Source organism: Molossus molossus, unplaced genomic scaffold (assembly GCF_014108415.1).
Source record: "Molossus molossus isolate mMolMol1 unplaced genomic scaffold, mMolMol1.p scaffold_m16_p_17, whole genome shotgun sequence".
In the NCBI taxonomy this organism is placed as follows: domain Eukaryota; kingdom Metazoa; phylum Chordata; class Mammalia; order Chiroptera; family Molossidae; genus Molossus; species Molossus molossus.
Window position 1 is genome coordinate 10501539 of NW_023425352.1, and position 25692 is coordinate 10527230.

At 39.4% G+C, this 25692-nt stretch overlaps 2 protein-coding genes across 2 annotated transcripts in view; one reads left to right on the forward strand and one right to left on the reverse strand.

The window, feature by feature from the left end:
* PDZD8 (PDZ domain containing 8) overlaps positions 1-16168 on the forward strand; it is a 64672-nt gene extending 48504 nt beyond the window's left edge. The window contains exons 4-5 of the mRNA XM_036265658.1: positions 8533-8695; positions 11859-16168. Of these exons, the coding sequence (XP_036121551.1) occupies positions 8533-8695; positions 11859-14059 (2364 nt within the window). The 3' untranslated portion in view covers positions 14060-16168. The remainder of the gene's footprint in view (positions 1-8532; positions 8696-11858) is intronic.
* A 1367-nt stretch (positions 16169-17535) lies between these two features.
* The window catches only part of SLC18A2 (solute carrier family 18 member A2), a 33445-nt gene continuing 25288 nt past the window's right edge, over positions 17536-25692 (reverse strand). The window contains exon 15 of the mRNA XM_036265659.1: positions 17536-19818. Within this exon, the coding sequence (XP_036121552.1) occupies positions 19717-19818 (102 nt within the window). The 3' untranslated portion in view covers positions 17536-19716. The remainder of the gene's footprint in view (positions 19819-25692) is intronic.

Consider the following 25692-nt stretch of genomic DNA (forward strand, 5'->3'; position numbering starts at 1 on the left):
TCTGTTCCTGGCGTTTGTGCTTTGTTCTTTGCTCTGCAGACTGCCTTTCTCCACTTCCCAGTTTGTAAGAAGATACACAGATGCCTGCAGCTACATGTATCTTTATTCCACTTAAGGAACTCTTATTGGTCCAGCTTGGGGCAGGTGTATGCCCCTGACTAGTGAGTCAGAGCAGTGGAACCATGTTTTATAAGCAAGGCTGTTCCCTCTATAACCAGCCATACTGAGGGTTAGAGGGGGAGAGCTTGGCAAACGTTAATGTCTGTTTCAGTAAGCCTATAGTAAATGTTGAATAAGTATTATAAACTTAATTTCTCCTATTATAAAATGTCATATCACAGCCCAGCCGTATGGCTCAGTGCTTGAGCGTCGACCCATGTACCAAGAGGTCACTGGTTCAGTTCCTGGTCAGGGCACATGCCCAGGTTGTAGGCCAGATCCCCAGTGCAAGACATGTAGGAGGTGACCAATCGATGTTCTTTCTCATCAGTGTTTCTATTTCTCGCTCCTTCTCCCTTCCTCTCTTTCTAAAACCAATAAAGAAAAAAAATTATTTTAAATAAAATGTCATGTCACAAAGTACAAATTTAAGGAACATGTTTATTGCAAATTTATATTAGTAGATGTTTGCAAACTCTATACATTTACTGCAAGATAACATATTGTAGGACTTTTTATCTATTAGATAATCGGAGGATGCAGGTTTCTGGTATGTTCTGTCAAATGCTGTATTCTGTCATAATCATGATAGGAATTTTCTCTCCCATTAAATTTCATCTGGTATCATCATGATGGTTTTAATTTTCAGATGTGCCCTTGAACTCTTGTCTCCATCCCTTTGCTCTAACAATGTTACCATGGCCTAGAAATTATAACCTCTCCTACCTCATCCCACACCCCTTTCCCCAACTCCAAGACTGTCTGTTCAAATTCTTTTCGTGCTTTAAGATATAACCTAAATGTGACCCCTTTAGGTGAAGCCTTCCCCAGCCCACTCACCCAGACACAGTCTTCACTACCCTGAATTTCCACCACGTTGCATCCATACATGCCTGTGGCCCATCATGCTTCAGTCTTATAGTTTAGAGACTCTCTGAAACAATGCTATCTAATATTTAGATACTGGCCACAATACTTCCAACCCTCTTACGAAGGTAGGGTCCTTGTAGTCTGAGCAATCTCAGGACCTTGGAATTTATAGAACTTACATAACCCCATAGATTTGGACTTGAAGGACTTGGCCTAAACCTTCAAGCAAACTCCATGGATGTATCCAGGTGATTGTTTCAAAGGAAGGGATGTTGTGACCCCATTTGTTACCTCCCCTGCAGCAGAAATCTGTATCTTCACTTGGGACACTGAAGAACTAGGTTTTCTTTCTTCTCTAACAGAAATGTAAAAAGATTTTGAGTGAAAAGTTCTACAGATGTTAACTTTTACTTAATTATAGTTTGTCTTTTGTAAGGGGGAGCACCCAGATTTTGGTAGAACCTAAAAACATCCAATTGGCTTCTTATGAGAAAGGAAGTTATTGCATTGTGATTGTTGGGATTGACTACACACTTCCTATCCATAACCTGTACCTGTTTTTGTTATCACAGACATTTTGCTTCCACTTTTCTCTCTCCCATCTCTTTTTCAATAAATATTTTACAATCATCAACCCAAAGGACAATGTAATATTGTTTCATGTTCATTTTTTCTTTACTCTGCTTTTATTTGTCCATAAGAATTAGTTTTTCTCTCCCTGCTTTTCCTTTTATGGCCGCTTCTTTTTCCTTTCATTTGATATATCTTTAGTCTTCTGCATAGTGGAAACTTTCTAAAGGGTTAGAAACATATAATTTTGTAAAAAAGTAGATATTTACCACTATCGGTATAATCTCTGTTCTTTGAAGGTAAAGATCTTGCTTGAGCTCATTATCCTTCTAGTTGTTTGAACTGGTTATTATTCGCTTACTAAATGGTGACATTAGTCACCATCTTTGTTCTAATAAGAGTTTTATTAATCATAAAATTATTTTAGCTTCTCAGCCTTGATCCTATAAAAGTAAATCAATATTTGAATGATATAAGATAGTTTAAATATTCTTATGTCCTTAATTGCTGTCTGTTTCATAATTGCCTTATCTTTTTAGCTGTATATTGAGTTCATTCACAATAGAATGGTTTTTATTTTTAATCCTCACCTGAGGACATTTTTGCATTTATCTTCAGATAGAGCTGGAGGGAGAGAGGGAAGAAGAGAGAGAGAGAGAGAAACATCAATGTGAGAGAGACACATCAAGCGGTTGCCACCCACATGACCCCAACCAGGGCTGGGGACAAACTGCAACCCGCAGTACATGCCTTTAGTGGGAACTGAACCTGGGACTCTCTGGTTTGTGGGCCGATGCTCTAACCGCTGAGCCAAATTAGCCAGGGCACAATAGAATGGTTTTTAAATTTCCTTTTGCATTCCCATTTTTGACTAGTAGTGCTCAGTCTTACTAATAATAATAATAGTAATAAACATGAAACTTTTTCAAAGCTCCACATCTAAGATAGATATTTCATTTTACCAATTATGTTTAGAGAAGTTAACATTTGCCTAAAATAATAGGCAAGGATTGTTGTAGAAATCATGCTTCACCCCTAAATATTTCAATATGAACCTTCTAAAAATAGAACTTTTACATAATCATTATCACACATAATAAAATTAGTATTTCCCTAATTTCACTTAATTTTTAGTCTCTATTTAAATGCTCCCAATGTCCCATAAATGTTTTTTGTAGCTTTTTCCCTAAACTAAGAATCTCATCAATATTTATCCATTACATTGGGTTGACTTTGTCTTTAAAATCTAAAACAGTCCCTCTAACGTTGTGGGGGGAGGGTTATAAATGGGTGATTTTCCTAATCTGATCATTCTTTCTATATTTATTAACTGCCTTCTTTTTGGCAGGAGTGGGGGTGGGAGTTAAAGAAAAATTTTCCTTCAACTGGGTGCTAACTAATTTAATATGTAAATGAATGGGTAGATGAATTTAAGAGCTAACTGCAGAAGCAGTACTTACATAAATTCTACACTTCAAGTGAAAGCTATGTTGTTGAAATAAAACAAAACCTCCAAGAAAAACAAAGGCTATACAAGACAAAAAAATGTAATGATGCCCAAATTAGCAATAAATGATATTTATATAGCCATAATATTGTAAACACTGCTCATTTTTAGCCTTTAGAATCAACTTTGATGACTTAGAGTTAGAACATAAATATAATAGTTATCAACTTTGATGGTTGAATTTAGAAGGTAGAATATGCAAAAAGAGGTGAAAAGAAAGGATAAACGTCCTAAAATCAAAAGGGATATTGTCTATAGTTGATGAAATATGAAATAGGGATATATAGGTATTAATTAAAGTTATAAAAGAGGTAACATAGAGGAACTAAAAACAGTGATGTAACTCTACTGTAGTTTCAGGGAAGAAGAACGGACTAACATTCTTATCTGTTATAAGAAATCAACAGATAGTCTGAAATTTGATATATTAAGAAATGATGCATTATCCATAGAAGGGAAAAGGTAATCCCTTCAACAACTAACAAACAGAAGCAGTTTAAAGCTGGTTGCTATGGCACTAGAGTGGAAAACAAAGGGCTATCTGAATGAATCATCAGTGATCTATATATTTATCTTAAGACAAAAATGGTGTATTCAAGGTTTGGTTTTTTGCTTTATTTTTAATACTTTAATAAGATATTTAAATACAGTAAATTCACTAACCGTACAGTTGGTGGATTTTGGTAATTGTATATAGCCATGTAGCCTTCACCTCAGTCAAGATATAGAATATTTCTTTCACCTTGAAAACTTGATTCATGCTACTTGCCCTCAATATTCAACCCCCAGCCTCATTAGCAAGTATGAATCTGCTTTCTGTCACTATAATTTTTGCTTTTTCTAGAATTTCCAAAAATCGAATCAGAGTATGTCGTCTTTTGTGCTTGACTCCTTTCATTTGGCACATCTTTGAGACTTATCTGTTTTGTGTGTATTAACATTTTATTTTTGTTACTGAGTAGTATTTCATTGTGTGGGATGTACAACAGTTCAGTTATCAATTTACCAGTTGACAATTCTTGATTGACCAGTTCATTTGTGAATGATGCTTTGTGAATAGTTACATACAAATCTTGGTGTGGACATATTTTCATTTCCCTTTGACAAAAGACCTAAAAATAAAATTGTTAGGTCACATGGTAAGTGTATGTTTATCTTAATAAGAAATTGTCAAATTTTTGCAAAGTAGCTGTACCATTTTCTGTTCCCACCAGCAATGTACAAGAGTTTCAGTTGCTTCACATTGTCATTAACACTTGATATTATCAGTCTTTAATTTAGCCGTTCTAGTATTATCTACTATCCATTATTATTAGTATCTCTGTGGTTTTAATGTGTTTCTGTAATGACTAATTACATGTCTTTTAATGTGCTTATTGGCCATATGTATGAATATCTTTTTTGTGAGGTGTCTATTCAGATATTTTGCACAATTTTTAATCTGGTGTTTAGTTTTTCTGTTGTTTAGTTGTAAGAGTTCTTTATATATTCATGTATATTTTGAATCCATGTTTGAACATTAGAAAGATTATAATTCTGCTTTCTTGTTCTGTGTTTTTCTGGGTTTAAGAATTAAGGTAACATTGACTGTAACTCATGATTTCAGAAGTTTCCCTTCCTTATCTATTTCTAAATGATTCCAGGGAAGATTGTTTATTTCTTCCTTAAGAATTCACCAGTGAAGCAGTCTAGACCTGGAGTTGTTTTTTGGTTTTGGTGTGGGAAGGTGCAGGAATTTGATGTATTTAATTGCTGGAAGGGGATTCAAAATTTCTGTCCTTTTGGATCAGTTGTCATTTGTATCATTCAAGGAAATGCTTCCCATTCATCGAGGATGTCAGATGTATTGGCATAAAGTTGTCCATATATTGCCTTATTCTTCAGTGTCTGTAGATTCTGTAGTGACACTCTCTTCTTTTGATTTTGGTAATATGTAACCTTTTTCTTCACCAGTCTAGCTTAGAGGCATTATCGATTTTATTGAATCCACGTTATAAGGCTTATCAATTCATCAAATCAGCCTGCATGACTTTTCTGTTGATTTTCTATTTCATTGATTTCTGGTCTTTATTCTTTCCTTCTACTTTGGGGTTTTTAGTTTGGGGGGAGGGGGGTTGTCTTGTTTTGTTTTTTCATCCTCACCTGAGGACATTTTTGCACTTATCTTCAGATAGAGCGGGAGGGAGAGAGAGAGAAACATCGATGTGAGAGACACATCCAGTGGCTGCCACCCACACCACCCCAACTGGGGCTGGGGACAAACTGCAACCAAGGTACGTGCCGTTAGCCGGAACCGAACCTGGGACTCTCTGGTTTCGGGCCCGACGCTCTAACAGCTGAGCCAAATGGGCCAGGGCAAGGGGTTTTCTTTTTTTAAGGTAGGAACAAAGATCACAAATTTTAGATATTTTTTTCCTAATATCAACATTTAAAGCTATAAAGATTTCCCATTTCTTCTTTGACCATGAATTATTTAGAAGTGTGTTGTTTACTTTTCAAATATTTGATAGTGTTTTTCTAGTTATCTTATTGTTAATTGATTTCTAATTTAATTCCTTCAGAGAACATACCTTGAATTTCAGTCTTTTTAAATTTATCAGCACTTGTTTTATGACCTTACACATCCTGGTGAAGTTACCAAGTGCACTGGAAAAGAATTTGTGTTCTGCCATGTTAGGTATAGTGTTGTACAGGTGTCATTTAAGCCAAGATTGATAGTGTTCAGATCGTCTATAGTTTTGCTTATTTTTTCTAGTTAAACTGGTTGCTGATAAACGGGTAGAGAAACAGATTACATCTGTAATGGCAGGTTTGGTAAACTAATAATTGCAAAGGGATGAACATACAAGATTAGAAGTAATTTGTGACCACAGGGTTCATTTTACCTATTATCTGTGCTTTTGTATGTATTTAAAATTTTCCATAATAAAATCTTATAAACCCAAACATCTTGGGTAATGATGTTATATTTCAGGGAGTGCATACCACATGCTCCACCAGATGTAGGGAAAATATTTAGGATTTTTATTTTTACCTCATGATTGAAAAGGTTCTGTTTTGGTATATTTTTATATTGTATGGTATTCAGTAGTCCTGTATATAATTTTAAAATATAGATACATATGTATGGGAGAGAATTATATATCATAATATGTTTTTTGGCTATTCTTGATTTTAAATAGTCTTATCCCAATGGGAAATGTCAGTTTTATTCTAGAAGTCACAGTATCATTTGAATGGTCTTGTAAACCTTACCTTAAATTTTACATTAAAATAACAAAATTTTTGTGATACTCTTTTTTAAGTGCTTTGTTTTGTCAGGTTTTTAATTAAAAGGTGTTTTTATACTCTAATAAGAAAAGAGATAAAATGGTGTCTTACTAATAATCAGTAATAAAAACTGGGGAGAAAGGGAAGTAATTTACTATATGCCCTTATTAATTATTCCTATTGAAGACCTTCTCTCCTTTCCACCTGGAATGTTTACTTCAAGAATCATTTAAAATAAGAAAAGCAAAGGGAATAATATGATTGGTAGGCAGAAAATAAATAAGAAATTGAATTACACAAAAACCTATGCTAGCTAGCCTCACTTTCCATCTCCCGTCTTCTGAACCTCCATTCTGCTTTTTTAAATAAAGACTAAAACACATTCCAAATCCAAGTGTTTTTAAAATTTACAGTATTTAGACTTACACACTTTCAGTTTTTACCCATTTGCTACCATTAGCTTTCTGATACTAGAAACTTTTACATTCTTAATTTTAGCTTTGGTACCCTATATTAAGAATATATTTATGGCCCTGGCCGGTTTGGCTTAGCAATTGGAGCATCGACCCACAGACCAAAGAGTCACGGGTTCTATTCTGGTCAAGGGCATGTACCTCATTGGGGTTTGGTTCCTGGCCCTTGGCGGGGTCATGCAGGAGGCAACCAGTCAATGTCTCTCTCTCACATCACTCCCCCCCCCCAGACCCCCATGTGAAGATAAATGAAAAAAAAAAAATCCTCAGGTGAGGATTTAAAAAATATATATATATTTATGTTTGTGGATTTGAGAGAATGTTCTCCAGGGCTTTTGTTAACTGAAAACACTTTTAACATTATAAAGTGATTATTTACTATATCATAAGGCAAGAATTAGACAAATCTTTTTAGAGATTTAAACAAAAATAATGTTTTTTGGAAGGGTTGTTTTTATTTTTTATATACTTTTAGGTAATCAAAAACTTGATTGCATTTCCCATTTCTTGAGCATTATTTGTCTAAGCTTTTCCTTAATGGAAAAGCAACTTTACAAAGTCAATTAATACCTGTATTAAAGAACAACTTCTAAGAATAAGGGCTTTTATCACCCACCAACACCATTAGGTAGGAGAATTGAATTTTCTGGCTTTTAAGTGGGATTTCTATATTAAAGCAATATGCATAAAGTGATATATTTGGATATCAGCAGGTTACTTGGCAAAGTCCCTCAAGATATCTTGAAGAACAGAACTAAGAAACTTAAGCTGAATGATAATGCAATTAGACTGATATGTAATTTAGCTCAATAAACAAACTGAATTCTTTGCCATCTAGAGGGATGTGGCATTCTATCCTTTGATTCGAATACAGATAGATAACATGTTGTTTTTGTAAAATCACAGATGATATGAATCTGGGATACATACACCTGATAAATTGGATGACACTTGTTTAGAAAACAAAATGATCTTAATGAGTTAGAACAGGATATCTCATAAACAATAAACTCTTAATAAAACATAAATGTAAACGCTTTTCTTTTACCTACCTCCCCACAAAAAAAGAAGATTTAACAATACACCATACAGCCCTGACCAGTTTGGCTCAGTGGTTGAGCATTGACCTGCGGACCAGAGAGTCCTGGGTTCAGTTCCCGCTAGGGGCACGTACCACAAAAAACAAACAAACGAAAAAAAAACAATACACCATACAAAACAGTTGCAAAGTATATCTAATGATATAGGAGATTTTTCCCATTATATTTCCAAAAAGCAAGATTCAGAATTATATTCATAATAAGATCTCAACTTTGTGTTAAAATATATATATTAGAAGTATAAAATATTGACAGCGTAGTTACACTAGATAGTGTGATTTTAATTACACAAAATAGTCATTTTGCCTTTCCATTTATTTCCAAATTTTCCACAGTGAGCATGTATCTTTAAGAAGACACAGTGAAGAAATGTTTGATTTTGTTGATGGCCCAGATGTTCTGTCAGAACATATGTTAATTTATATTGTCACAATAAAGATTTCCTTCCTCCTCTATGTGTCTGTAACAATAGTCACTGTGGTACAAAAGTCAACATCAACTGTAGTGTTTTCAGTGTGTTAATGTTTTCTCACTCTGCTACTATGAATCCATTGAATGTCTTAATTTTTTCTCTTTATCAAAGGTTGAATTAATTAAGGGGAATTTACAAAGTGTTGGACTTACACTTCGCCTTGTCCAGTCAAATGAAGGGTATGCTGGGCATGTCATCATTGAGACTGTGGCCCCAAACTCACCTGCTGCAATTGCTGATCTTCAGCGAGGAGATCGACTGATTGCTATTGGAGGTAATTGTGCTAATATGCAGTAAACTTCACATTTACAGAGAAAGCAGAGAGTAGATGTGGGAGTTTTTCTCTCTTTATTTTTATAAGCACATGCTACTTTTATAATGGAAAGAAAGTAATAACTATTATAAATAAAAATCTGAAGGAAGCCTTAAAATTTAATTTAAAACACATATGCCATAGACACTTAAGATAGCAAAAACATAAAATAAACCCCATCTGTTACTTGTTTAACATGAATGTAACAGTTACTCTTTCTCATCTAAAAACCACAATTCAGTGTAAATTTTTAAATATTCATACATACCCTGTTTTGGTTTTATCTACAAGATAAATAAAATTTTTATATGCTATTTTGAAAGGTTTTTTTCATTACACAAATGGTCAATATCTATTATCAAAAATAAATCTAAGCAATATAAGTGTATGCTGAGTGGGAAAGTATACCTAACATTTGTAAAAAATAATTTTTTTGTGATAAGCGACAGGTGTGATAAACATTAATTTTTTTATAGCTGTAATTCATTTATATGGGTTTATAATAATTTTTTAAGTATTCAGTGAAGGGATTGGTGACAGTTGAAATAAGATTAACAAAATGTTTGATATATTTGAAGCTTGAATTGGATTTATTTTACTATTTCCTTTACTTTTGTTTATATTAAAAATATTCCAAAAGAAAAAGAATCCTGATTTGGCCAACCAGTCCTAAGAGGCACAGTGGCCATCTTCACAGTCACCAAGAATGGGTTTAGATTAAGTTGAAGTTTTTGCCTACTACAGATCATTCTATGGACTTATTTTCATGCATGCATGTGTCAGACTACAATTCTGCGGGGACATAGTGTGATTAGAGGGAAGTAGCAGAAGTTAAGGCTGGATGAATCATGAAGAGCCATGTTAGAAAGCTCTGGATTTCAGTGTCATGAGCTTATTGGTCAAATGTTTTTGAGCCTAAGTTTTAGGAAAATTGGAGAGCAATACATTGGGTGAATAAAAGAGGAAGGTGTGAGTGAGGGATCATAGTAAAGAGTTGTTCATTACTGTAGTTGAAGGCAGTGACCCGGAGGATCTGAAGAGGAGATGAGAATTAACTGGAACTTTGACAAAACTGACAGCTGAGTAGGGAGTCAGCTGTCTCTGGGATTCACGTCAGGTTAACTGAGAGGGTGGTACATTGATCCACACAGTAGTGAGGACAGAAGCATGAGAAAGTCAAAGAGGGTTTTTAACTACACTGACTTTGTAGTGTCAAAAAAACATCCAGATGGTGATATCCGGAAGTAGTTGGGAATGTAGAATAAGAAGGGAGACCAAAGGAAAAGTCGATCATTGGAACTGCTGATGTGGATGTAATCCAGGAAGAGAGCAAAAAGGCAGAGAAAACTAATGACAGACAAAACTATAGGAATATTTGCCTACAAGGGGCAGATAGAGATGGAGAAAAAGCAGAGGAGAGGTGATCTGAACCAAATGAGTACAGTATTCTGAAAAGGTTTCAAAGCAGGAGGAGGAAAGGGATAAAACTGAGCAAGGATAATTGATGGAACAAAGTGAAGGAGATGGTTGGGGGAGAGTGGGATCTAAAGTACTAAGAAAGGGATATACTTCCTTCTCTGAGATAGGTTAGTACTAAAAATTATTGGCGGGGAGAGAAGGTGGCTTCCTATTGATCTTTTCAGTAAATTAGGTGATGTCATCTACAGACTGAAAGAGCAGGAAGGGTGGGCTTCAGGGGACTAGGAGATGTGTGAAGCTGGTGTTTTAGAGACTCTGTTATTTAAAGACCATTCAACAGAATGCTGAGGCAGGGAACGCCTTGCTGAAGGTAGACAGCGTAACCTGATGCTGGATCAGGCAGTACTCTCAGGAGCAGATGAGGGAGATAGCAGGGCTGGTGAGCTGGGAATCAGAAAGACAGGTGGATATGGAAGAGGAAAGGCAAGGGCAAGAGAAGAGGAAATCTCGATGTGAACATCATTGAAATCTCGAGACTGTGGTTGGGGAGACAAGCAAGTGCTATCAGGAGAACCAGCTGGACCGTGAGAACAAAGGAGGAATGATGAGATCTAGAAATGCCCTCGACACAAATTCAGTTAGCAGACAGGATTGTCAGGTGGAAAATAGGAGACTGTGGCCAGAGATTAATTTCCAAGTGAAAGATCTTTGCTGTGGACAAGTTCCAAGTGATGACCAGGTCTAAAGCGTGGTCTTGCCTGGGCATCTGAAGTAGGGTAGGCTGAGGAACTTGAAAGTCAGGTTGTTACTTTGGTTTATTTAGGAGGGCCCTAAGACCTTTGGAAAGCAAAGACCTGTCTCACCTTGCTCTAAATCCTGCAGAAAGGGATAGCTTGGGTAAGTAGTATCTGGGGGAGAGTAGAGAAAGAGCAGGAAACGAATAGAGCCTGTAAATGATGCACCTAGAACATTGATAGAAGAATATACTAGAAGCTGCTGGCTTTTGATTGCCTCAGGAAATAGAGTATTGCTAGGAGACAGAGGTAGAAGGGAGATTTTTCAGTGTACGTTTTGTCTACTGAAAAAGACAGAGATTATCCATGTAGATGCAGATAGTAGCCAACTTGTTGAAAGGAACTTTTGCCCTCCTTATTCTTTCTGGTAATGAAAAGGATTAGTTTAATGAGTGAAGCTAATAAAAAGAATCTCTAAAAGTACATTATTCATAATACAGTATTTTGCAAAGTTTATTTCAAACATCAGTCTCTTAATTTGAACCAATTTTTTGTAATCCCTGGTATATTTTGGGATTTCCTGCAGTAGAATCAGTTTCCTATCATTCTAAGTCTGGTTTAGCCATTAATAAAATTCTTTTCATTAGGTCTCACTCTGCTCTCTCAAACTGAGAAATAGTGTCAGTTAAACCTAGGAAGGAATATGGGAAGCAATTAGGAGTTACCAGCTTGGCACCCTTCTAAGGATTTTCGTGTCGTTTGGTTTAAAAAGGTAAACATTACAGGGATATCAACACATTCATGGTTTGAGAATCAGTGACATGATGCATCCAAAAAGCCAATATATTTTGAAGGTTTCCCTATTACTTTTTCATTAGTTAAATAATCATGAATTAGTGGCAATTATATTTGGTAATTTAGATAATTCTCATTGCAGTAATTTATGTTGCTCTTCTAAAATCTTAAAACAGGTGTGAAAATCACATCTACACTGCAAGTGTTGAAGCTTATCAAGCAGGCTGGTGATCGAGTGCTGGTATATTATGAGAGGCCTGTTGGCCAGAGTAATCAAAGTGCAGTTCTGCAAGATAATTTTGGGCAGTTGGAAGAAAATTTTCTGTCAAGCTCATGCCAACCAAATTATGATGAGGAAACAACTGGGTTAGCAGTAGACAGTGACAATAGAGACCTGGATTTGGAATTTGAAGACTTGGCAAGTGATGTCAGAGCACAGAATGAGTTCAAAGATGAGGCACAATCGGCAAGTCACAGTCCCAAACGTACTCCAACAACACTTCCTGTTAGACCCCTCGGAACGGTATCACCAGTTTTAAACCGTAAATTAGTTATAGGAAGTCACCCACCACCACCCAAACTTCCATCCAAGGAAGGAAACAAACCTTTATCCCTAAAAACTGAGATAACAGATCCAGCACAAGTGTCAAAACCCACTCAAGGACCCACTTTCAAACCACCTGTGCCACCACGACCGCAAGTGAAAGTTCCTTTGCCTTCTGCTGATGCCCTCGGTCAGGCGGAACCCGATGTTCTTGCTGAAAAGTCGGAAAAGGTGCTGCCTCCTCCTCCTGCAGATAAACCTGCTGAAAAGCAAGCAAAAAATATGGATCACATGGAAGATGTAGCTGCATCTAAGCAGTTTTTAGCAAAACAGGAAGTGGCAAAAGACTTGACTTCAGAAAGTTCCTGCCCTCCTAAGGACAGTTCGGATGACCCTCAAACATGGGAATCGTCAGAAATTCCCTATCGTAATAAGCTAGGAAAATGGACAAGAACCAGAGCAACCTGTTTCTTTGATATAGAAGCCTGCCATAGATACTTAAACATTGCCTTGTGGTGCAGGGATCCTTTCAAGTTAGGGGGGCTCATCTGTTTGGGGCATGTTAGCCTAAAACTTGAAGAGGTGGCTTTAGGATGCCTAACTACATCAAACATGGAGTACCTTTCAAAGTTCAGACTGGAAGCCCCATCACCTAAGGCCATGGTCACGAGAACAGCGCTCCGCAATCTGAGTATGCAAAAGGGATTCAATGACAAATTTTGCTTTGGTGACATTACTGTTCACTTCAAATATTTGAAAGAAGGAGAACCAGACCACCATGTAGTTACTAACTTGGAGAAAGAAAAAGAGTTTCACTTGGTCGAAGAGGTTTCTGCCTTACCAAAAGAGGAGCACTTTGTTGGACAGATGGGTTTAACAGAAAATAAACATAGTTTTCAGGATACTCAGTTTCAGAACCCAACTTGGTGTGATTATTGCAAGAAAAAAGTTTGGACTAAAGCTGCTTCTCAGTGTATGATCTGTGCTTATGTTTGCCATAAAAAATGTCAGGAAAAGTGTCTAGCTGAGATTCCCCTTTGTGGAACAAGTGATAGGCGGATAGACCGGACACTGAAAAACCTCAGGCTGGAAGGACAGGAAGCCCTTCTCGGCCTGCCTGCTCGTGCTGATGTTGAAACTAGCAAGTCAGTCAATAAAACAACAGGCCTGACAAGGCATATTATAAATACTAGCTCGCGTTTGTTAAATTTGCGTCAAGTCTCTAAAACACGCCTTTCTGAACCAGGAACTGATCTAGTAGAACCTTCACCAAAACACACGCCCAATACATCAGACAATGAAGGCAGTGACACCGAGGTGTGTGGTCCAAACAGTCCTTCTAAACGAGGAAACAACACAGGAATAAAGTTAGTGAGAAAGGAGGGTGGCCTGGATGACAGCGTGTTCATTGCAGTTAAAGAAATTGGTCGTGACCTGTACAGGGGCTTGCCTACAGAGGAGAGGATCCAGAAACTAGAGTTCATGTTGGATAAACTGCAGAATGAAATTGATCAGGAGTTGGAACATAATAATTCCCTTGTTAGAGAAGAAAAGGAGACAACTGATACAAGGAAAAAATCACTTCTTTCTGCCGCTTTGGGTAAATCAGGTGAAAGACTACAAGCTCTGACACTTCTTATGATCCACTACAGAGCCGGCATTGAAGACATCGAATCCTTAGAAAGTCTGTCCTTGGACCAGCACTCCAAAAAAATAAGCAAGTATACAGATGACACAGAAGAAGACCTTGATAGTGAAATAACCCAGCTAATAGACTCTCAGCCATTTAGTAGCATTTCAGATGACTTATTTGGCCCATCTGAGTCTGTGTAACAGTCTATTTAAACTTTCAAGTGACCGGGGGAAAGTTGCATCTAAAGTACCACAGATATAACCTTCTTATAACGCACTTTGGCTGCTTCTCCACAGTTATTTGCTTGTGTTAAGAACAAGAATGAAAAGATTGTTTTCCAGCAAAAACATGACCAGCTCACTAAATTGGTTGTTTCAGATTGCATTTATAGCTATGCTTTTTGGGTTTATACTTGTAATTTATTTTTACTAATTTATTTTTAACTTTTTCTAATTATGGAATTATGTAAGCTGACTTTTCATGTTTATGTATGTTGATGTCTCATTGTGCTATTTCCCTTCCTTTTGTTTTTTGAATTAGTGTTAAATAGGATACTGTCCAGAGTCCTGCAATATTTGGACTTTTATCACGGTTGTAACAGGTTGCTGTATGCCCGACTTGATAGCAGCAACCATTGAGGGAACAGGTTTTGAATCTTCCTTTGTGTTATGAAGTTTGTCATACTACTTGCTTGAGATTTTTATTATTTTAGGGTTCGGGAGTGGGTTTCTTTTTGTTTTGTTTTTGCCAAATGTAACATGAAAGCAGATACTACTACTTTAGTCAGTTATGCTGATTTAGTAAAAAAAATTTTTTTTTACATATATTGCTTGTTTTCTATGCCTCTGTGAAATTTTTTTCTAAAGTTTTTGTGCAGTTGAAATATAGTAAGGATATAGTGATTAATTTGAAGAGCTTGCACTGAAAAACAAATGTAACAAGTAGTAAATATAGAACACAGTTGGTAAAGAATTTTATAGAGAGATAAGATTACTGAAAAACAGCAGCCAGTAGGATTTTGAAATATAATCTTTCAAAATGTTGCTTTCTTTTCAAATGGAAGTTCTAAACATTTATGATTAGTTCTCATCTTCCGTTCTCCCATAGGAAATAAAGCATGTGCAAGGATATTTAAAGTTTCAGAAGACTGTTCTTAAAACGACCATGTTGATGACAGGTTTTGGCTGTTTTTGTTTTAGAGACATTTTCATGCAGGGCAATGTGAAGGAGAGAGGAATCATGAAAAGTAGATTTATTGCTTTGTCTTACATCCTACAGACTTAAAGGAATGGTGATCGTTCTGAATGCTTTTGTAGTTCAGACTATCTTCATTAAAAAAAAAAAGAAAAATAGACAGTACAGCTGCAGAGGAATTGGGACCAGTTATCTGAAAATGGGGATCTACCCTGATACTTGGTCCATGGTGTGGATTCCAGTAACACATGACTGAGGGGAAACATGAGCATGACCTCTGTTGGTATACCATAAAAGTTTTGGCCTTTCATATGTCTATAAAAAGATACATATATGTTTTTCTCTTTTGTAGGTGACTGCAATGATAATTGGTATATAGTAAAACTGATATGAATTTAAAACTAGATGGGATGACTTGAATGGCTGGCAGAAAAGAAGGCGTAGTGTAACAGTTCGTATTCTGACACCCATCCACAGTCCAGGACACCATACAAGAGTTTAAGTCCAAGCTCTTCCATTGGCCGTGAATGAACTGGTTAACCATAGGCAAGCCACAGTCTCCCAGGCTCCAGAGTAGGAATAAACAAGGTTTACTCTACCTCACAGGATTGTTGTGAAGGAAACAAGCATAACTAAATGCTCTGAACAGTAAAAAGCTATTCAAATAAAAGGTACGACTTATATGGGTAATAACATATTTGAGGGTAGAAAAGTTACTCCACTTTAAAAATTAATCGCCAATTCTCATTTCTGCTATTAGAATGAAATATTAGGAAACAATACTTTGTTGGCCAAGTTAATAACAAAAATATAGCTGTGTGTACCCCCTTTGTTTAAGCATGCTTGCATTTTAAAAGAACACTGCTATAGAAGTCTTTATACACACAATTCTCTGAAAGCTAAAATGTTGTTCTGTAACATATGCTTGAAACAATCTGCCCAATATAATAACCGACTTTCATCTTATAAAAATAACTTACCACTGATAGCCTGGAAGGTGGAGTGTCTGAAGTGGCTGGTGTTTATGCATCGTACCATGGAAGTTTTAGTGACATCCAAGCATGCTGCTGAAACATGCATTTGAAAGAGCTGCAGAACTTTGGTTTCATAAAAATCTACTCATGCTTGAAAAATATTTAACTCTGTAGAACCCTAGTTAGTTATGGAAAGCTCAGTAATGCTGCTCATGATATCTATAAAATAAACCTTTAATGTAGTGCAATATTTTCTATATATATTGGGAGAAGCAGTAGAGGCATCACAGTTGTACTTTAGTGCAAGGGGAACATTCCAAATAGCCCAGGGGAGAAGAAGGTATAAGGCTTCAATGAAAACAGTTGTATTATATTAAATTCCTAATGTAATCTTGCTGCCATGCTATGTTATCAATAGCTAAAGAATAATAAATAAAAACTACCACAGAAAACAAGAATATCTCCATTTGGTGACATGTGAAAAAGGTGATTGCTGCATCTCTATGGAATTACAGCCTGGTATAATTTGGCCATGCAGACAAGCTCAACAGTCCATTTTTGGCTAAACAAAATTGCTATTTTGAAAATTGCCTAAAAGCATTAAATTTGGTTTGACTTGTTTTATTTGTGGATTTGCCTCTGCTACCTATTAGTAATTAGGCTAAAGTATATTATCTACATCGGTATTCAATGATTGGATTAGACAGGCTGAGCAACATTTTAGCACTGTTTTGGAATCAGAATTAATACGCTACATTTCTTAATGTCAAGCCTTATATTTTTTGTAACAACTAGTAGAACTAGTTGACTACTATGGTCATTTTTGGTTTTGAGAAAAGGAAACAGCTAAAACTTTGAGGGTACTGTCAAGTTCTAAATTTAAATAGATCTGAATTTTTTGAAAGGCAATTTGAAAATATTTGGTTCTTACTAACACTAAGATGATAATATCTTAAGACTCCTAAAAGTGAATACATCTAAAATCACTTTAATTTAAAAATGTATTGTCTTTATTTCTAAATTGAGATAATATCTTTCCTTTTAAAAAAGTGAGGGGGAGGTTTTTTAGTCCTTTTTAAGCCATGGATCCCTTAAAGATCTGATTAATATAGACTCTCACCCCTAAAAGATGCACACGTGAACACCGTAAGTTGTATGGGACTGCCAGGGGCCAGGGGCCCACAGAATTAACACGTAGGTCCTGCGTACTTCAGTTATTTTTATGAGATATATTTGTTCACAGCAGTCAGGAAAATAATACAACTTTAGAGATGCTAGGATAACTTACTGAGTTTTTCCACACTGACAACATGTGACTAGTTAAATATTTCAATTTAAAACATTTTTCAAAGTCAATAATGTATGGTTCAAACTAAGTTGGAGAGGATTTTACCTGATGCCTGTTAGCACAGAACAGTTTTTAATTAAATAACAAACAGTACCTTGTTAAGTATTTGATTCCAACAACATCTGGTTTATAAAGGAATACAAAAAGGCACAGTAGCGTTCAGAAGATTTATTCAGGAAACTAGCTAAAACATGACTTAGGCAGATACACTTAGCAGTTAAAAGAAAGAACTGAATATTCATTGCTACCTCATTAAGGTTTTTGCATCTGTTTGCCAGGTACAAACAAAAACCACCTTTGCTCAAAAATAAGCTCAGAGAGCTGTATACCTTCTTTGTCTGACATACATTTTTTTTAAGCCTCTCTTTAGGGCCTTGGCTAACCCCAGAATATTAGTCACATAAAAGACCCCACAATTCCCCCTTTTTCCCCCTCAGATACAACTGATATCTTCTGCTCCTAAAACAGTTCGCACAACTACATCTTTAATGCTAACCCTAGGGATCAATAGCAGGCATGCCTTCCCCAGTCATGTTTGAAGAGACTGGAATCTGAAAGGCTAAATAGAGTAGGAATAAATTACATGGCATTGGGGCAGGAAGAACCACAGACTCTCAGGAAACTTGTGGCACGTCCTTTTTGAAGGCTTCCCCTGCGGAAGTGGAGACAAACTGCCTGCCGCCCTGAATGCCTGCAGCGCCACCTTCCCGAGCAAATCGGTGAGTGGGAAGCTTGTCGGCTTCCAACACCCCGCCCTTGCCAGCCAGACTGCAAATCATTCAGAGCCCCCGAAAAGCTTCATAAAGCACATGGGAATGAAGTATCGGCTAACTTCCCTAGAGACTGAAAAGGCTGAAGAGTCCTTGTGCTAAAGTTCTCTGTTCCTTGTTGTCCAAGTTAAACACAATTTTAGCTTAACAAAAGCACTGACAGGTCATTTTTGTTTACAGTTACAACTACGGGATTAAGTATTATTTGAGGCATTCCACACTATCGTCACACTCCAGTCATGTCTCACACACAACCTGATGTAAACTGACAATGTTCACTGACACAGTATTTGACGTTACATTGAAAAGGCACGTCGATGTCGTGCTAGAGAAACTACATTACACAGCAGATGATACAGTGATACAGAAGCGTTTTTAGATGTTTGGTTCCTTCCTGCCTGTGAAAAGGGGGTGTGTCCTGACCGCCCTATTACTTCTACCTGTTGTCCTAACGTGATTCAACACATACTTTCATTCCTTCTTCATCTTCATTAAAAACTTTTCGCATTGATGTGAACAGCTTTCAGAGGTCTAGGAAATAATAGTTTCAGACAACTCAAAATTAATAGATCCCTAGAAAACACTTGGATGACCTCCAAACAGGTCAAAGATGATATATCTGATTTTTTTTTTCATGTCATAGCAGCTAATTAGCCTTTTAAATTGATTTTCTAAGACCTGAACTAGCTGTTGATATAGCTTACCATGCTTAAACAACCTTGACAGTACAGGGTACATCTGTCTTCAATTTTCTTTCATCCAGTAAGACATTCAAGTATGTATCTTCAAGGGCAAGCTGCTAGTTGTTCGTAACAGTTTATCTGGGCGCTTTTCTCTACTTTCAGAACATTTACTATTTTTTTCCTTCTTGGCTTTAATGTTTGCTACCAACCACATGACATGTACACATAATTTACAACCAGCTGTTTCCAGGTAGGTGGTTACATATAGATAACTAATGCCAGCTAAGATTTATGGATAAATCCAAGAGGTAACTGACTCAAGTTCTTGCCCTCTGCAGTTGAGATAACTAGCTTTTAACTCATATTGATAATTATTACAAGTTGATTAACTCAACACTCTGTCACTACGTAACCATATGCTGTCTGTCTTGATTGTTTTTCAGACTTCCTTCTAGTTTCTGATTGTTGGAACTGTCTCAGAGATAATGTGTGCTTTAGTTTCAAACACTCATTACCAATATTCAGAAAAAATGCAAGGTGTTTTCTTTTGCCCAAGTGTTCGTGAATGTAAGTTAAAAAATTATATCTGATTTGGATTCAAATATTTATAGATTTACACTATATCTATTTCGTCAAAATATATTGTATAATATTTAATAAAATCAAATACATAAAATAAAGTTTTCAACACTTTATACAAACCCCTAGAAAAGCTGCTTTTTCTTTATAAGGCTGTTGGCAATCAATCATAACCATGGAAAAGAAATGACAACCTTAGTGGTTCTACTCTTTCACCAGTGATGCATGGCATGGCTGAGGCGGTTCCGATGAGTCTTTCACTGGAAACACTGCTTGATACAATGAAATACTTGATGACTTCTGAGGGTCTCAGTCACTTTCAGATTCTTCATCACCTAGCGGATATGACTGGACATTGTTCTGAGTGTACATTTTCGTTTTAATGGGGCAGTTGTGATCCATGAGAATAGCCTAAAAGAGAGCAAAATGCATATACATTAACTTCAAGTTTTAAAAAGATAAGATGGTTTCAACTGACTTTTTAAGGATTAGTTTGTGTGGGTGGATGGATGGATGGTTTTAACTTTTAAGGATTACTAGTGTGTGGGGGGTAGGTGGATAGATGATAGATTAGATAGATAGATAGATAGATAGATAGATAGATAGATAGATAGATATGCCCACTGTTAACCAGTCATTTGGTGCAATTGTCAGGTGCCTGCCCCAGAAAACCTGGAGTTTTACACTCAGTGAAAATTTCAGGCAATAGGATACAGCAGAAGCTGTCTCCACCGGATTATACTTGCCAGGGGCCAAAAGTTGATTGGGGGAAGCCTGTAAGTGTAAGCTATGAAGAAAGGGTATGCAGGTAAGGTTTAGGAAGAGTTATACTGAGAATCGTGGAGCCAGGGGGAGCGGTGGTCCCTGGAAGTCGCCCAATCCAGCTGCTGTTGTACAGACTTCATTGCAGCAACACTAAGTAAGGCCATGCTCCCTCCCGATGAGGTGAGCTCTCGAGTTAGCAATGGACCTGAGGCTAGACTAGAACTGCCTCCGTTGTTTTGTGGATCGGGTTCTGATCTTCATGGGTCCGTCTTCACGGACCACCCTTACAATAGTTTAAGGCCACTGCTACGGCCCCTCCGGTTTCCTTAGACGAGAATGTCACACAGCCTCTGTCTTCACAAACAGCACTTCAGAGCCCCTCCCCGCAATTCCTGGCTGCCCAACTCTTGCTCAAATGTACGATTTTTTTTTTTTTTTATCCTCACCCGAGGACATTTTTCCATTTTTTGTTCCGGTAGAGTGGGAGGGAGAGAGAGAGAGAGAAACATCGATGTGAAAGGGACACATCGAGTGGCTGCCACCCGCACGACCGACCAGGGCCGGGGACAAACTGCAACCGAGGTACATGCCCTTAGCAGGAACCGAACCTGGGTCTCTCAGGACCGCAGGCCGATGCTCTAACCGCTGAGCCAAACCGGCCAGGGCTCAAATGTACGATTTTTTAAAAAATGACATTCCTCTTGTGAAGGTGAAAATCGTGTGCCCTCATTGTTACTGAAGATGAAACAAAAAATAGTTGACCCTCAGTTGATCAGCACTTGAGTTATTTCTCCTGAAAATGAACAGACCAAGCACAGCCTGGGAATACGGCTGCCGTGTATCATGCCAGGACCATGCTAAGCACTGCCAATGAAACACCTAAACTTCACAACAATCACGTGTGGTAGGTTGATAACCTTTCGTGTCAGCACAGAGGTGAAGGACCTTGACCGAGGGATGTCCAGCCAGCGTGGGGCAGGGGAGGGGACAGCCTGTGCTGAAGGTGCCTTCTACGGAGCACGGGTGGGGATGCGGGGTCCCAAGAAATGAATTCTCTCATCAGGTGATGTCTTCCTGGGTTTCCTTCCACATAAACTATTCGCCTAATACCTTCGTGTGCAGTTTGAACGTCTCGGTGGAAACATTTACGTGGATTAAAATATATCCGGCGCTGGCCTGTTGCAGCCTCTCGGTGTCTGTCAGCCAGCCCTCCCAGTTCTCATCCCTCACATGTGATACGCGCTGACTCCACTCCGTGCCTAACCCACTTCTCGTTGCCCAAGAACTCTAGAATGATCTGCCTGTGTGACATTAAGATAAGGACTTCCCTGACCCCTTCTGATAGGCTGCCAGCTCCAACTGTTGGCTGCAGACTTAGCTCTGTTTTCTATTACGCTTCTTGCCAAGTAGAATTGACATTGTATTTCATAAAGAGCTCAATTTCTAAAAATAATTGAGGCAACTGACATTGTACACCAGGACCATTCTCTCCTTGTGAATGTGTCCTTGTTACAAGGAAGCCTTAACCTCCAAAGAGCTCAAGGTCTCGTCTCCTATATTAATGACCCTCGAAGACACGTGCCCAAGAATCACTTGGGAGGGGAAAGGTTAAAAATGAATTTCAGCCCTGGCCCATTTGGCTCAGCAATTAGAGCGTTGACCTGCGCTCCAGAGAGACCCGGGTTCGGTTCCCGCTAGGGGCACATACCTTGGCTGCAATTTGATCCGGCCCTGGTTGGGTTGTGCAGGTGGCAACCATTTGATGTGTCCCTTTCACGTCAATGTTTCTCTCTCTCTCTCCCCCCCTCCTACTCTATCTGAAACAAAAAAGGAAAAAAATGTCCTCGGGTGAAGATAAAAAAAAATGAATTTCAGGCCCTGACATCGATGTCTCTCTCTCCCTCTCCCTTTCTCCCTCTCTAAAAATCTTAAAAAAGATAAAAATCAATTTCAGGTCCCTACCTTCACATGATAATGTTGTCAACATGCTACGAGGAACAGTGCCCTAGTTTCGTGAGGTTATCTGGGACTACAGCAGAGTCACACAGCTGGGAACAAGTATGTCTGCCCTTCGTGTCCTATACCAGCGACTTAGATCTGACTGTACATAGATGTAAACTTCTTAACGACCCCCAGAACCAAGCTCTGGCCACATAAGATGGACTCAAACTGCATTGCAAGGGAAGAACTTCAGTCCAATCGATTGGCCTCATACAGATCTAAATGGTGAGAACTGATCAATTCGGCCAAACCACATCTGTCACACGGCCTGTTTCAGGTGAGGTGTCCTTCCTTGAAATATTGTTGTGTAGCTTTTAAAACCTAACTTACTGGCTTCAGAACCTCTTCTGAGAGATTTTTTGTGTGCAATGGGTTTCTTTTTTAAAAACATCATGTATTGCCCTGGCCAGTTTGTCTCAGCGGTTAAAGCGTCGGCCTGCGGTCCGGAGAGACCCGGGTTCGGTTCCCGCTAAGGGCATGTACCTCGGTTGCAGTTTGACCCCGGCCCTGGTTGGTCGTGCGGGTGGCAGCCACTCGATGTGTCCCTTCACGTCGATGTTTCTCTCTCTCTCTCTGTTCCTCTCTCTCCCTCCCACTCTATCCGTACAAAAAATGGAAAAATATCCTCGGGTGAGGATAAAAAAAAACAAAACAAAATAAAAACATCATGTATGAATAAATAAGCTTGCCCTGGCCAGTGTGCTCAGTGGTTATAGCACCGAAGGGTCTCGGGTTCACTTCCTGGTCAACGACACGTACCCGGGTTGCAGGTTTGATCCCCGGCCCTGGTCAGGACGCTTGCAGGAGGCAACCAATCTATGTGTCTCTCACACACCAATGTTTCTGTCTGTCTGTCGTCTGTCTCCCCCTCCCTCCCTCCTTTCCACTCTCACTAAAAAATAAAAAAATCAATGGAAAAAAATATCCTGAGGATTAATAAATAAGCCGGATGGCATGAAACATTCCAAAAGTGCCATGAAAACATTTATGAACAGGATCAAGTGGGTAAGACCAGGGAGTGAGGGTCACCACGGAGTGGCTGGGAGCAGCCTTGTCGTTGAGACCAGTACTCAGCGCACCGCGGTGGGGAGAAAGGTTCCATATCTTTAAACACACACACACACACACACACACACACACACACAGAACAGTTACAGTTTTGCATCCATTCTGTAAGTGCCCTGCAAAGGGACGAAGTTCTTTGACTAGATTCCAGCATACAGAGTACAGGCAGTGTACTTAGCCTCTGCCGGCCCCGCCTTGCCCGCCCCACAGCTTCGTGGAAACAGCTAGAAGGACTTGATGAAACAAACGACGCTCATCTCAGAACCACGCAGGAAGCTACCGTCCTCACCACGCCCTTTGCTGTCTGAGCAACAATCAGATATAAGAAATGTGCTCTCTTTGAAACTAACTCTTCAACCTGAAAAAAACAAAAAAATCCACACCTGAACACAGTTCTTCTCCACTGGGTACTCGGAGAGGTACAGGCTGCGTGTTAACTGATAACTGAATCGAGTTTTCTTCGAATGATCATGTTGCTATTTCTTTTTTTTTTTTTTTGGTACGTGCCCCCAGTGGGAACTAAACCTGGGGGTCTCTCTGGTCCGCAGGCCGACGCTCCAACCGCTGAGCCAAATGGGCCAGGGCGTGTTGCTATTTCTTAATCTTACTTAGATACTTAACAGTTGTTTTTTTCTCTTCACCTATATTGCTAACTCAACACTGATCATTAAAAAAAAAAAACAACCAGAATTCCAGTAAATGAAATAGAAGAAAAACTCAAATGCTCACAAACTAATTCATGACAGTAGGACTGGGGCCCACGAAAGCAGCACTGGTCATAGCCTCAGTCCAACCACGACTCTGGCAGAATGCTGCCTAGTGAAAGGGGGACTGGCTAAGCCCGTATTCCCTATCCCCGCTTCCCATCGCCCTGCACGTGGTGACTGTGGTCCTGACGGCCCACCCTCAGATGGGCGGCAATCAGTCTGCCCCCGCCACGGCGCACTGCCGGCCTGGCCCCGATCGTCGGATTCTACCGGTTCCCACGAGTGGGCAGCACTGCTGGCCACCGCCCTCAGATGTGGCCAGCACGCCGGTCAGATGGCATCTGATGTGCCGCTTCGGTGAGAGTAGCGATTACAGGCAGTGAGATGCACTTTTTCTCCAGTTTTTAATGATTCATCTTGCTTATTAAGGATTCTGACATTGCACAGAGAGTGGCTTTCGGGAAGCCTGTACTTCTTGTCGCTTTGCCTTTTAGAACCGTCTTTCCCATTTCCTTCGGCACGTCTCTTCTTACATGAACGGAAGCACTGCTGGAACCGTGGCAAGAGGAGCTGCACCGGGCCAGCCTCTGCCGTCATTTGGTGGCTCTGGGGGCGAGCTCCCCCCACCACAGCCCCTTCTCGTCCTCTGACCTCACCATTTCCTCCACTTCCTCCGATAAGTCATCATGCTGCCAACAAACGATAACACAGCAGCCACCCCCTAACGTCCGCTGCGTGGCGAGGCAGCCACTCAGCAGTTCTGGGGTCCGAGCAGCCTCACCTCCCAGAGGGAGGAAGGGAGGCCGAGTCGGCCGCTGGCTGCCGGAGCGAGTCAGATGTAGGCGGGAGCAAGGACCACTGAGCGCTCGCTGCTGGGGTTCCTTCATTTAACCCCCCAACAGCCCTACGAGGTGGCTGTCACAGGTCCCCACGTGGCAGTCCTGCTCCCAGGCCGGGCCGGCCCTTCACTGTCTCCCAAGAGCCTTAACCGGTCTCCTGGGTGACAGAGGCATTGGTAGGCGATTAGCCACCATCAGATTGATGGGGTGGCAACAGGGCAGTTTCCAGCTGTTGCACTGAGAATTTCCTGCCCCTGGCTTGGGCAAGGAAGTGTGCAGAGGTCAGTCAAACAAAGATGGAGAAGGAACTCCTACAACCAGGCCGGGAAGCAGGTGAGTCAGTCCCCGAGAGATGCACGGTAGCTCAATGGAGAGGCAGCTGACGAAGCCAGAGGCAGGGAGAAAACGGTAGCTTCCACGAGAGCATTTCCACGTGCCTGCCACGCCTCTTCTTTGAGTCAAATGGGTCATGAGAAATTCAAAATGGTCCTGTTAAATCTGACATAACAAAGGGCACGGTGCTGAATATATTTTTCACATTAACAAATGCGGGAAAAAAAATGCCCCAAACTAATAAAAGCTGCATGTCACCTAACTTCAGGGCCTGCATCTGTCTTTAAATCCACCATTTGGGGGAAATCGTAAAAGGGCAGTTCAAGAAACGCCAAGGCATGGACACCCATCTCAGTCCCACCGTCAGAAAGAACTTGGGATGTGCTCCCAGGAGAAGATCGCAGGCGAACCTCATCCATGCGTGACCAGTGCCACCTCCCTGCCTTCGTTCTCTCATCCGTTCCTAGTCGAAGGCTCTCTTCTTCTGGCTGGATGAGTATCTAGCACCATTTGATGTTTGAAAAAGTTAGTAATGCCCACCACTGCCAGCTACGAACACTTACGAGAACGGTTAA